The sequence below is a fragment of the Panthera pardus genome, unplaced genomic scaffold, assembly GCF_024362965.1.
Source record: "Panthera pardus isolate Hobbes unplaced genomic scaffold, ASM2436296v1 HiC_scaffold_15, whole genome shotgun sequence".
NCBI lineage: Eukaryota > Metazoa > Chordata > Mammalia > Carnivora > Felidae > Panthera > Panthera pardus.
In genome coordinates this window covers 27,315,650-27,329,364 of record NW_026526710.1, presented here as the reverse complement: position 1 = coordinate 27,329,364, position 13,715 = coordinate 27,315,650, and the positions used below count along the sequence as shown (strand labels likewise).

Sequence of the window (13,715 nt, the reverse complement as noted above, 5' to 3'; positions counted from 1 at the left end):
CACTCCCTTCACACCTCTCCCCTTGCCTCTGCTTGCATACATTTCCCACACCTCCCCACACCTCTCCCCTTCCCTCTGCTTGCATACATTCCCCACACCTCCCCCCTTCCCTCTGCATGCATACCCCACACGTAACCACACACACTCCCTTCACACCTCCCCACACATACCACATACATCATATACACGTGAACCACACACACATCACATGCACACATAAAGCACACACGTATCACATACACAAATACATAAACCACACATATCGCCCATGTATAAACCACACAGACGTTGCCTGCGTGCACATATAAACCACATCACACACATGCACATATAAACACACACCATACCCCGCCCCCCCCCCGTAGATGCTCCACACTGACTTTCCATACAAGATGCAAGCTCACTGCCAAATGACCTACAAATAGGAGGTCTAGACTAGCCCAAAATTTAGGGATCCCTGGAGGACAAGGGCAGATGCTACATGAGCTAGATTGAGAAGTTTCAAATTTAAAAACAAGGAACCTGTGGAGATTTGCCTGGTAGGAACTTGCTGTGTGCACATTGATGTTTTAAGGAGATCAACCTGACAGTGCTAAGCAGAATATTGCAAATAGAAGTCCCCAAGTGGCAGACAGTCTGGGGACTGGCATAGAAATGTTAATGGATTATACGTGAGTGCTATATGCTTTGTCATTCACATTATTTACAAAATTACACTCCACATTTTCTGTAATATGTATCCGTTTGCAACCAAGATGAAAAACTGAACAAAACCTGTCTAGGCTCAGCACTGTTTTGTCCGGCTCTAGGATGAGGGCAGTAATTTGAGGATTGCTCAATGTCTCAGGGTCTCCTGCTTATTCTTTAAAATCCCATCTGAGGTCCTCTTCCTCTCTGCAGACTTGGGGGTCATCTTTTCCTGCCCTCCTGCCTTTCAGCACCGTTAGTACATAGCACAGGCTGGCCATGAAAGAGGCACTCAGGAAGCATTAAGGTAGAAGGATAAGTCAAAGGATGTCGAGTCTGGGTAGCTGTGTGATTGGCGGTGCTTTGGAAAGAAATGCAGGATCTTGGGATGGTAGCCAGTTTGGGAGGAAAGGTCTGAAGTCATTTTTAGGTGTCCTGACTTTGTCATTGTGCTGAAGGAGACACTGAGCTGTTACAACCGACAAAAATGAAAAGAAAGCCCTGGGCTAGAGAAGGAGTGCTTTTTATTTATTTCACAGAGTAGACCTGATCCTTCCCAAGTGTCCTGTGACGGATTAACCACTCCGCACACCTTCCTGTTTGGGCCCTCCAGGGGTTTCTAGAGCCAGGTTGGGCCAGGCACGAGGCGGTGCTGGGAGGCTCCCTCTGCACCTCACCTCTGCATTTAGCGCAGCGGGTTTGGACCGGATGTTCTGGGGCTTGCACATCCACAGAGCCTGCCTGTGAGCCCAGAACTGGGGATCAGTGAGGTCCTGGCACCTAAGCCAGCCCATGTGCACGTTCCCCTTGGACGGTCAGTAGCGCCCTGACCAGAGCAGCAGGGAGAGCGGGACTTCCTGTTGGTGAAGTGCCTCTTAACCTCTCCCGGGTCTCCTTGTTGGAACGTTTGTAATCTGGATTCAAGAGCATAGTCCATTCCATGTGATGTGTAAAGTGAATTAGGGAAAATACATTTTTACACTGAAATCAAATTCCCGGGACTCTCTGGGGCAGAGGTGTTAGTTACATAATCTTCCACTGGTTGAAACTTCACACTCTTCAGAACCACTGTGTCTTTTCCTTCAAAGAATTGCTCACGGGGCGCCTGGGTGGCTCAGTCGGTTAAGCGTCCGACTTCGGCTCAGGTCACGATCTCGTGGTCCGTGAGTTCGAGCCCCGCGTCGGGCTCTGGGCTGATGGCTCAGAGCCTGGAGCCTGCTTCCGATTCTGTGTCTCCCTCTCTCTCTGACCCTCCCCCGTTCATGCTCTGTCTCTCTCTGTCTCAAAAATAAATAAACTTAAAAAAAAAAATTAAAAAAAAAAAAAAAGAATTGCTCACAGGCTGGGCAGGATGGCTTCAACCAGTGAGCCCACCTTCTGGTGCAGGAATAGCGGGTAGTTAGGTTCACTGAACGCCCAGCAGAAGATCTTGTGTGTGATGTTGAACCCCAGCGGCCTGCCCATGTTAGAAGCAGCCGGTGGCCCTCAAACCCACACCTGCCACCTCTTTTGTTCAGAGTTGCCCACAGGAGGCATGAATGTCTCTGCGAGACGAGGGAGCTCGTCGGTTTAACCACCTCCTGTACTTTTATGTACTTTCATTTCAGATCATCAGGAAAGCCCTTTCTGAGGAAAAACGCGTCTCAACAAAAACATCAGCTGCAGACCTCGTGACAGAAACAGATCACCTTGTGGAAGGTTTAATTATTTCCGAGCTGCAAAAGAGGTTTCCTTCGCACAGGTAGGTGTGTTCATCGGGAAGACACCCTAGTAACATGCTGCCAGCGTCTGACTCGGGGTGCCAGGCTGCCGGTTGCTGGGAGCAGATGTGAAACAGGGAGCCTTACAGTCTGCCTCTAAGACAGCGTGGTAAACACACAGTTGTTTTCATTCATCTTACTGTCATCTTGACGACCCTTATGTCAATATGTTACCTTACAAATACTGAGAAAGGTCTACTTCCTATAATGCGCCCAGGGGAAGTCTCTGCTGTCCTCGGCTAAGCCACTTGGCGTATTTCTGGAGGGACTTGTGTCTGCTTGGTGACCCCATGCAGACTTTCCAAGACGGACGCGGCCCCAGGTCCACTGGCTGATGGTGCGCCCCTGCCGGTCCTCAGTGATGCACCCTCCTGTGCCAGCCCAGACCAGCAGACCTGGAAGGCTGCTCTCCACCCGAGAAGGCCCTTATGAGGACTCTGCCCTCTTCTCTAGAGCAGAAGTTCTTAACCTTTCTGGCATCACCATGTGGAGAATCCAATGCAAACCACTAATTTTTTCCTCAGAAAAATTCAAATATGTATGCGGCATTTCGCATCTAGCTCCAGGGGAACCCTAGACCTCAGAGGAAGGCTCCCCTTGAACTCTGAGTTGGGCTTCTCAGGCTCTCCTTCACCTCTGGAGTTCTGCAGAAGAGAGTTGGAAAACCACTGCCTTAGATGAGAGGGGTCTTTCTCCTCACAGAGGAGACTAGAATAGGAGCTCTTGGATTTCTGGTTGTGGATGACTGTGATTGTGGTAAGGTTCCATGTTTGATGGGCTTACACAGCAGAGACCTGGAAGGTGACCTCCCTGAGCATCCATCTGGCACAGGGTGGGTGCAACAGAGTTTTTCCCCTGTGAGTGATTAAATGAAAGGAGGGACAAGCCAGCCTTCAAACATACCTCCTTTTTTCCCTGTTGTTTCCTCCTATCTGGTTAGGTCATCTCAGGGTCACCAACTCTCCTTTCGAAATTCTCTCTGTCAGTGGGTACGTTTGTTTGTTGACACCCTTTATGTGTGACCGTCTGTTATTTCCTATTTCCTTATTCAGTGTGAAGTCAGGATTCCTAACATCTGTTATAATATTTATAAGCTCTAAAATGTTTATGATTTTCTTTTAACATTTTGAAATATAAGGTAAATGACAATGCCAAAAGAATTCTATAGGTTGCTTTTATTCTTTGAGAGGAAAAAGGCTGCAGTAACCAACCAGCTGTTTCTGGTTGAGGAACTGTTTTGGTGCTTGAAGTTTCTGTGGTATTGGTCCAGGTGGCCGTGGCAGAAGTGAGGGCTAGCTTGGTTATGTGGTAAAGGCCTGGAGGTCACTGCAAGACCAGACATATTGACGTTATCAGGGCTTGGCTTTTGGCGTATTTCAGTTAGAATACTCTTGAATTCTAGAAACTGAATTCTGAAATCACATACCTATTGTATGTGTTGGCAGCAATTGCTGAGTGGTTTGGGTCCACTCTTGTGGATTCATGTCAATATGGGGCATGGATTCCATTTGTACAAGGTATATTTAAATCTTCATTGCTGCATATCCCAGGAGAAAAGTCAGTGTGTTATATGAGTGATTGTACCTCCTTCCGCCCCCACCACCCTCCCCCACCCCACTTGACCCTGCAGCCTGGGGTTGCCTGGAGATCACCAGACTCTGAAGCCCCTTTGGAAAAGCATTGACCCAGGGCAGTGGACCCTACCTAGGGTGTACTCCAGGCCCACCTGGGAGCTTCTCCAACCTGCTAATGCCCGGCCTCCATCTCTAAAAAAGCCCTGGGAGATGCAGATGCACACATCTGCCCAGGAATCCGTGATTTATAGCGATGGTTCCCAAACTGCCCCGAGCTGGTGCCAACCAGCCTGTGAGGGAAGAGATGTGGCTGCCCAGTGGTAAGCCCCGGCGTTTTGCCGCTTCCTTCTCAGCTCTGAGGGCACCACCAGGACTGGGGGAAGCCTGGATGCCCTGCTTCTACTCTGCTCAGTTTGCCTAGAAAACTCAAATAGATGAAATCATTTCTCAACATATCTATGCCAAGCTTGGTGTGGGTTTTTTTGTTTTTTGTTTGTTTGTTTGTTTGTTTGTTTGTTTTTGCTTTTTTGCCAGTGACTAGGATTTAAAAGAATTTGGGAGCACTTAGTTATATTTTAGATCACAGATAAATTTGCAATGAGAAAAAATTGCATACACATTATAAAAAAGTATATTGTAATTTTTCTGCATTCAGAGCATTTAAATATATCCCTTAAATCAATTAGCATAAAGTTGCCTATGATTCTTATTTAGGAAGGACTCCCTGTTATTCTGAGCTTATGCTCATCCCCATTTTATGTCTTTTGTGAAACAATATTAAAGATATATTGCACCTGTTTTGTTTTTAATAAACTAAGTCTACCTGGTGTAGACTCGGTGGTTTTATTATTTTATTGTACTCATTTGTGAAATCCAGAGTCTGGTCCCTTATCTGGAAGACAGGAGTATGCTGAGCCAAAAAACTGTAAGATTGAAATTTGCTACTGCCCGCGGCTTTGGCAAATCACCCCAGCCAGTTCTCAGGGTCCCAGCCTTCTCATCTAGGATGGGGCACCCAGCCAAGGTCATCGTATGGTGGTAATGACAGAAAGCAAACCAGCAGGTTAAGGTTGACAGAGAAAGCACAGTATTGGCATTGACCACATTAGCCCAGTCCCCATCCAGGCCTGCCTTTGTTGGGTGCCTAAACCTGTTTTTAGTGAATGATTTTTGAGTCAGATCCAAGCTCCACAACTTTGGAAATCTTTAGTAGCATCACCGAACCATATTTATATACACCTCGTCCTTATCCCTTGTGTCTGGGTTGGCACAGGCGAAGGGAGGAGAGCAGCTTGAGCTGCTCAGTGCACCCAGCTGCCTCCTCTGTCCCAGAATGGGCTCCCCTTGGCGGGACACGGCCTCATCCATCGTGGTGACTCCTGTGCCCTGCAGCATGCCCAGTATTCTCTAGACTTGGAAAATGTAAATTCCTGGCCACCACTGGCTAGACACTTGCTCCCCACCGCTTTCCCACCGTGTTTTGCCCCGGGTGCCCATTGTCCTCGGGCAGCAGAGCCTGCTGCGATGCTGGCGAGGCCTGGGAGCATTAATTGGCTCCCTAGTCGACCAAAGGATGACCCTGATCTTGTCACAGAGTAGACAAACTAGCCAGGGGAAAAGGGCCTAGATGCCCTTGGCCATCAAAATTATAAGAAGGGTTTGTTAGGACTATAAGAAAAAAACGGTAGTTGAATTATGCAGCAGAATGTGTCATTCTAATCTGTTACGAAGCTTTGAAGCTTACCCCAGGTGCTGTTTTCGTCTTGTACATTAGCTGCCTTATGAAAAGGCCCAGGAGTTCCCTAAATTTTAGGTAGATTGTTTTTTTCCTACTTACGTTATGGATTTTATGTAGCTGTCCCAGTGCTTTTACTAAGATCTCCATAATTTCACACCTCCATGTGTCCAGCTTGATGTCCCTGTGGAGAGCTGAAGAATGTTCTCTCCCATTCTGTAGGTACTAGCTTCCCAAATGAGGAAAATCAGGTTTCAGTGAATAAACTACAGCTCTCCTTACATACCAGGGAGGTATTTTGGATGCCTCAGAAGAGTGGACATCATCAAAGGCCCTGCCCCAAAGTGCCACCTGCAGGCACAAAGCAAGTAGGGAGGTGACAGACACTTCTTGCACCTCTGTCACTCGGGCAGCTGAGTAGAAAAGAAGAGAACTCTCAGGCATGAATAATCAACTGCAAAAGTCTAGGGCTCAGTATGATTACTTTGAGCGATTCCTACCAGAACTGCTGTGCAGAACAAAAGCTGTGTCAACAGAAGCATTGTGGGTGCTTCTTTCAACAGGCTGCTTGGTGACCCCCCTAGACCATGTCCGTCCCACCTCCTGTCCCTGCCTGTCCTAAGAAGCCCCATTGGTGCACTGCAGGTTGTGCTCCCTGACTCATGTGTTAGCTGCCAGTCCTGCAGAGATGCTCTCTCCTCTTCCTTCCTGGGAGACCCCGGCAATTGCCCCTCCAACTCTAGAAGGTACCCACTTCCTGCTTAAATCAAGTTTAAAAAGGAAGAAAATTCCACATTTCTCCTCAGTTTCTGGGAATTTATGTTTGGATGTGAGTCATTGCCATTTCTGTCTTGACCTTAGTAATGCCTTCTCACTGCTTTATGATCCTTGTGCCCAATTGAAGATTTGGCAGTTGGTCCCTATGTGTGTGTTTTTGGGGTGTAGACCCTTTTCCTCAAGACCATAATCACAAGCCATTACATGGGAGGAAAATCATGTAGCTGTAGAAAAAAGGCATTGAAAAGGGATTTAATTCCTTAACTCTTTGGCTAAGAAAACTGGCAGAGCTAATGCTATGCCTGATCGTGACTCTGTGTGCACATCACCTGCCTTCCTGCTGCGGTCAGGGCGCAGTCTTCACTGCCCGGCCCCACTCTGCCCGGCTTGGCTCCTCCAGCGTTGTCTTTCACCATGCCATGTCTACCATCTAGACCTGCCTGCCTGGATCACATGATCCAGTGACCCAAAAATCCTGTGGAGGGGGGTGATGGTAGGGAGGGCAGCTCCCAGCAGGAGGAGGGGACCAGGAACAAACAAAAGCAAGGAACTTGCATCCCCTGCCTCTCTAGATTGTAAGCCTCTGGGCTCAGACTGTGCTCACCCAACTTTTCTCTGCACTGTGGCCATTTTTCAGGGTGTGGGGTGTGGGTTCCTCAGGTGTCTCACTCAGTGCTTCCCAACCCCAGTGCCCTGCCTCTCCCATGTGGGTTTCTCCAGGGGACAACAGCTGGGGGGAGGGAAACACTAACCTGAAAATGACACACATTCATTCATCATACACACTGACAGGTTTCAGATGCTTTATCCGATAGAGGGGGTAGATGACTCTGTGCGTGCATGTAGGGCATGAGTTTCATAATCTGTAAAATGGAAAAGGATGCTCCCAGAGTGGTCAGGGGACTGTACAAATTACAAGGCGTGTGTCACTGCTGTACTGACAGAACCGTGACTTCAGAATGCACAGCACTTGTTCTTCCTCAAGTGTTACGGATGAGGACAACACTTGAAATGCAGCTAGTGAGAGTAAAGAACTGACTTTTTAGTTTTGTGAACTAGCATTTAATTGAAATTATTTAAACTTAAACAGTCACATGTAGCCAGTTGGTACCGTGTTGGGCAGAGCAGTTACAGAGCTTTCCAGCTCCGCCTTTTTATTTACAATATGATGTCCATCTCGGCCGCAAGTTCATTGCCCCATATTAGGACGGACGCACAGCTCCTCTGGAGCAAGTGGTTTCCGGGAGCACTTAGAGGCCAAGCTGCTCTCCTGCTCTGCTGCCTGAAGACCACGACTGACAACATACCAGATGCCGCAGGAGGACATGAAATGTTTCTTGTTTTCCCTTCATTTATCCTTCTTGATAAAAACATTCTGTCTTCAGGCCCCCTTTTTCTCTAGTACGGACATGTGCATAGCATGAGAACCCGATAGAAAAACCCTCCACAAGGCCTTGCATTCCCACACAGAACAGGTGTTTGCTCAGCGCCTGCTGCGGACCAGGCCCTGGCGACAAGGCCGAACACAGGGCAAAGGCCCCACTCCTGGTGAACCTGGGCTTGTTACATGACAGTTGGAGACACATACCAAGCACTCTGTGCACCAAGCCCTGGTGTGTAAGCTTTAGAGAGGGTATGTTCTTTACTCTCGAGAGCGGCTCCAGGAGGCGTAAGCAGAGGCTGGCCCTGCAGGGACACCGGCTCAGAGGTGGCGTCTGTGGTGCATAAACCAGTGCCCAAATGCCCCCACATGCTGTGCTGAGCCTGTGTGGTTGGATGGAGGGCAAGGAGGACAAAGGGAAGAAGTAAGGGTGCCTTCCCTGGTTCTTGGCCTGAGCAGCTGGGTACTGACGGTGCCTTTTGTTGAGCTAGATGTGAGGAGGGACAACCAGGCTAAATGTTGAGATGTGTTTCTCTTGTGCAGGTTCCTAACAGGAAATAGGTGGCTTGCTCAAGTGAGGATGGCTCAGGAGGGCCTGTCTACCGAGGACTAATTATAGAGGAGGGAGCTGGGGACAGGGGCCCACTCTAGCCAGTGCAGGGGGTACACAGCCTCAGTCCTGGGCTGCCTGTGTTCTTACAGGGTGCGTGGGTCGCAGAGCATGAAGGAGAAGGTGTGACCCACCCAGGGCTCCTGGGCCAGAGACCAGGATGGAAAAGGCCTCTGAAGAGAAATGGCAGCTCCTATGGAGCCCGAATGGTGGGTGGACACAGTTGTCACCTTCTCTGCAGCTCAGAGGAAGCCAGGCTGGGTACAGACCTGGGAGGTGTCAGCTGTGGGTGACATTCAGTGTCTTGGGTCCAGTGAAGCAGTCCACGCCGGCCACAGCATTACTGGTGGGAGAGCTAAAGCCTGAGTCCTGGGTCCTGCTCCCTGGCCAGGATTCCACCTTCTCTTCTCTATCCTTTGTCTTCAGCCTTTTCTCCTCCAGACTAAAGTTAGAGCAGAGTTTAGCTTTGTGTTATAAAATCTGTTCCCCGGTGTTCTCTCTAGTATTTCTCCACCTGACCCACTCACACTCCTTGATGCTTTCCCAAAACTCCTATGTTGAGGTGTCACTTCGTGTTTTCTAAGTCCGGCTAGCAGACAGAAAAGCAGATGGTCTCTTGTAGACTCTGCTTCTGATTGACCCAGAGAAACCATAATGAAATCTCTTTGCTGTGTCTGCTTTGTCTTTAATGGTACCGGAAGCAGTTTGAAGCGCTTTGTCTTGAGTTCTTGGCGAGTTTTCTCAGGCTGAGCTCCTGTCCACCACAGGTTCATTGCTGAAGAGGCTGCAGCCGCCGGGGCCAAGTGTGTGCTCACCCCCAGCCCCACCTGGATTGTCGACCCCATTGATGGCACCTGCAACTTTGTGCACAGGTGAGCATAAGCACGGATGACCCCCATTCCGGTGCCTAAAGTGTCCTCAGAGCCCTCCAAGACTTTGTCTTTTCCAAAACAGCATTTTTTGAGGCAGGAGTATATAAACTTCTAGTAGGTTGATAGTCTCATTAAAAAGGTAATCATGTATTGATTTTTTTAAAACTTTTTTTTAAATGTTTTTTTATTTATTTTTGAGACAGAGAGAGACAGAGCATGAGCAGGGGAGGAGTAGAGAGAGAGGGAGACACAGAATCTGAAGCAGGCTCCAGGCTCTGAGCTGTCAGCACAGAGCCCGACGCGGGGCTCAAACTCACGGACTGTGAGATCACAACCTGAGCCGAAGTCGCACGCCCAATCGATTGAGCCACTCAGGCACCCCTATCATGTGTTGATATTTTTTAAAATAAGGTTTTCCATATTTCCTTCTTTTCCTTATTGTGAAATACTCTCAGCATGTAGGAAATCTTCATTTGTTTAAAAATGTTGTGTCTGCCATCTTTAAAATGTTGGTTTAAATTAAGAACCCCTTAAGGAACCCCTGGAGAAACAAGCAGGGTTATAAGACAAGTGTGTGCAGTCCAGCAGCTGCAGGAGCACAGGTCTGGACAGCAGCCCCTGAGGGGTGGCCTTCCAGAGGTGGGAGCAGACCTCATGCTACCGTGAGGTGGCTGAGGAACCCACTGGCAGCGGGCCGGACCTAATCTGACTGAGTAAATAACAGCCAAAGAGCATTCCATTTCAGGGAGGTCAGAGAGGCCCTGGGGGAGAGGGGGAATGAGCTGCAGAGCTCGGGGAGGGGATAGGGATGTGGCTTCTGCTCCAGAAGCTCTGACCGATGGGATGGGCATCAGAGCTGTCCAAGGGCACAAGGGCACTGAATGTGACACGGTTTCCACAGACGGTTGGTTCTCTGACGTGAACATGCATAGGGCCCCCGGAGAGCTGGCTGGCACAGGTTCAGGGCCCTGCCTGGGTCCCCGTCCAGGTTGGGCAGCCCATGGATGTGCATTCCTCACAGGCATACAGGCAACGCCAGCAGTGCGGGACCACACTTTGAGAGCCCCTTCCACAGATGTCTAGGACATACTCTGTTTCCTTACGTAAAGTGAAAAAGCATGAGCACATCCAGACTGGTGGGGTGGGAGGGGCTTTCCTCTGTGTTTTGCCTCAGATAGTGTGTTTATGTGTAAGTACGTAAAGTAATCCTGATCCATCATGTTAATCATCATCCTTTTCTTAACCCCTCACTGTGGGTTATCTTGAGAATTTAGTCTGTCATACCCACACATTGCCTTTTGAGGCAATGGAATAGTGCCATCTGGTGACAGCAGCAGTGTCACCAGCCTAATTTGAAGCACAACAACCCCCCCACCCTGGGCAGGAATTCGCATGGAGCCTCGGGTCTCCCCTTGTAGGTGTGTTTCACTGAGTGGAGCTCCTGTTCTTCTGTCTCACTTGTGATTGAAGTGTGCTGGTAATGGGGACAGGACGGGCTGGGCCCCATCGTGTGGTGAAGGCCACACATCCACCAGCGGGCCTCTCCTGGGTCCCAGTGGTCCCTGGGCCACGCAGAACATGGAACCAGATAGACAGCTTGGAGGAGAGCATCATTTGAAAAACCAGCTGTGGTGCTGGTCGTCAGGTTCCAGGACACCTTCAAGGGCCACAGCGTAGTGATTCTTGTGGCCTAAAGACATCGGACGCCTTTGGCCACTGCAGCTCAGATAGGATCTGTTTATTCTCGTGTCCAACAGTGTCAGGGCTGAAGCATGTGAGAGAGGGCTTTCTGAGATACCTAAAGTGGAGCCTGGCGTGCCGTGTACTTGCTCAGCGAGCCACCCGCCAGATGGCCATGCCGACTGCTGCAGCCTCAGTCAGGGCTCACGTCTGTGTGGGACTGGTTTCATAGTTTTCCTGGAGGTTAGTAGTGCCCAGCTTCTTCCTACTTGCTGGTAAGCCCTGCTGATCTTCACATAAAAGAGAGATTATTTCCAAGAGGTACAGCAGCAACAACAAAATCATAAAAGTGCAGGCAATCTGCGATGTCACAGCCCGCCTCTGATGGCTGTGGCCCATGCCTGCATAGGACCCAGGGTGAGGAGGGGCATGTTGTCACCCAGACCTGGCCTCTGGGTGGAGGCTGTGATGCCCCCTCCTGGGGGCCCCTCCTCACCTCAACTGGGACGTGGGTCTGGCCTTTTGGGAGGTCCCTACTGTCCCTTATGTCTCTGAGAACCAGCAAGCTGATTATTAAAATCCCTCTCAACTGGGTACTCGATGGTCAGTGTTGAATTACATCAATCTTACATGACTTTCAGAATACTGCTTTCTTTCAAGGTCAGCTATCTTACAACATGGTCAGTTAAGCCTATTTGTCTTGGAAGCAGTTAGTGAAGTTGTGGGAAGTAATTTTTTAAAAAAACAAACCCACCCACACTGTATAAAGTTCTTTCTGTGCCTCCAGCGACGATGCTACGTAGCCACACAGAGGTTCCTAAGAGTTTGCATGAGACCATTTATATTTTAGAGTGTAAACCATTCTGTTTTTCTTTGCAGATTTCCCACCGTGGCAGTAAGCATTGGATTCGCTGTAAACCAAGAGGTACATGGTGGGTGGGTCCCCCCGCCAGTGGTCCTGAGCCCCTGGGGCCTGGTTTAGCACCTTCCTTTTTGGGTTCCATTCCAGTACTCCTGTTTTCCCGTCTTTGTCATGTGCCTTAATCATGACTAGTAAATTCAAGCATGTGTTTTTCAAATCCAAGAAAGTAAACAAATGAAAACTGGTTTTGGGGTGTGCAGGTTTGGGACTCCATGGCCAGCCCACCCCCGTGGTGGCTGACCCTTGTTCCCACCATGGTCTTTCTGTGATGCTGCTGGAGAAGCATGGAAGGGGAAGTTCTGAGCAAATGGTCCACGTTAGTCTCCCTCTGACCCCTGGGGCGTGTGACCTAGTCACACACAGAAGAAACTCCTATTTTTGGAGGACATTTTTAATCCCAGTATTTCATTAGTTCTTCCTCATCCTTCTCTAGCTATCAGCATGAGAACGAGACTGCTGCAGGGTTCCCATCACCCGTAGAGCTACGCAACGTCACAGGACCATAGGATGCATAAAGGTGTTAATCAATTTAAGCAGTGACACTTAACACTTCCTGTGCAGTTACCACAGTTATATTTAAATAGGACGGGGGGTTCGTATTTTCCAAAAGCAGCCCTCCGCCAGAGCACTGTTTTCTCTTCTTCACCCTCAGTGCCAGCATCAGTTCTCTAGCATGGAAGCTGAGAGAAGTTTGTACCCGTGTAACAGTACTTAAGGTGAAGATATATAAAATTTTTGAAATCTGATTAAGGAGTTAAATGCTCACTTGTCTGTTAGGTGTCATTGAGACCGAATAGGAGGCTGAGCATTAAGCTCAGAGGGTGACGCTCGTGACCACGTGTCAGTAACTGGGTTTGGGGGACAAAATGCTGTGGGCGGGCAAGGTCTCCGATGGCAAGGCCCGCAGCCCCGCTGGGCCCGGTGCGAGTGCGCGCAAGTGGTCTGGGCTTGTAGTAGAGGGCTCTGGTCAAGGGGAGCGTCCCAGCTTTCCTCACCCCTCCCTCCTGCTAGCAAAGGCCTCCAGGCCCCCCGACCACCCCAGGGGCACAGGGTCTAGAGGCCCGTGTGGTTCTAGGACTACCCTCGTTTGGGAACCCCCTGAAAGCCAGGGTGAGGGGTAGGGAGGAAGATAGTGAAATATTGCTGGAAGGCCGACTGAATGATCCTCCCCAGAAATAAACCCTCTTCCTGCCTTGCTGGGGAGTCCATTCCACTGTGGTCGAGCTCACCCCAGACTAGCTGAGACTCTCCCAAGAGATTTGGCCTGGGTCTCTCTTTGTTTTCCAAGGAAATGAAAACATGGCCAGCCCCCAGACCACACACACTTGCTCCTGTCAACCCCAAATAGCGACCAGTTGGTAGAAGAAAGAAGACAAAGCACGTGTGTGTAGGGCAGCGTTCTGTCCCACTCTCACCTCTTCTTTTTACTGTACCTATGGGAGGCTGCCGTCTGAGGCCTAGTGGCTGCAGTTTGGCGCTCCACCTGCACAGGGACGCGCCCCTCCTTGGTGAATCACCTCTCCCTCTCGGCCATCCTTGACTTGTGATTCTGTCATCAGCTTTACAGATGTATTCCTAATTCTTCACAAGTCAGCAACTTTGAGGGCTTCTTGTGAGGATTAGTCACGAGTAGCCTTCCCCACCCTCCACCCCCCAAAACCGAGGCCTTTCTGAAGAATTAAGTTTTTTCAATAGCTTTCAGTTACTCATGCTTATG

General features: G+C 49.4%; 1 protein-coding gene across 1 annotated transcript in view; it reads left to right on the top strand.

Moving 5' to 3' along the window:
- IMPA2 (inositol monophosphatase 2) overlaps nucleotides 1–13,715 on the top strand; it is a 46,768-nt gene that overhangs the window by 14,040 nt on the left and 19,013 nt on the right. Inside the window, exons 2-4 of the mRNA XM_019433886.2 lie at nucleotides 2,295–2,428; nucleotides 9,292–9,396; nucleotides 11,956–12,001. Coding sequence (XP_019289431.1) covers nucleotides 2,295–2,428; nucleotides 9,292–9,396; nucleotides 11,956–12,001 — 285 coding nt within the window. The remainder of the gene's footprint in view (nucleotides 1–2,294; nucleotides 2,429–9,291; nucleotides 9,397–11,955; nucleotides 12,002–13,715) is intronic.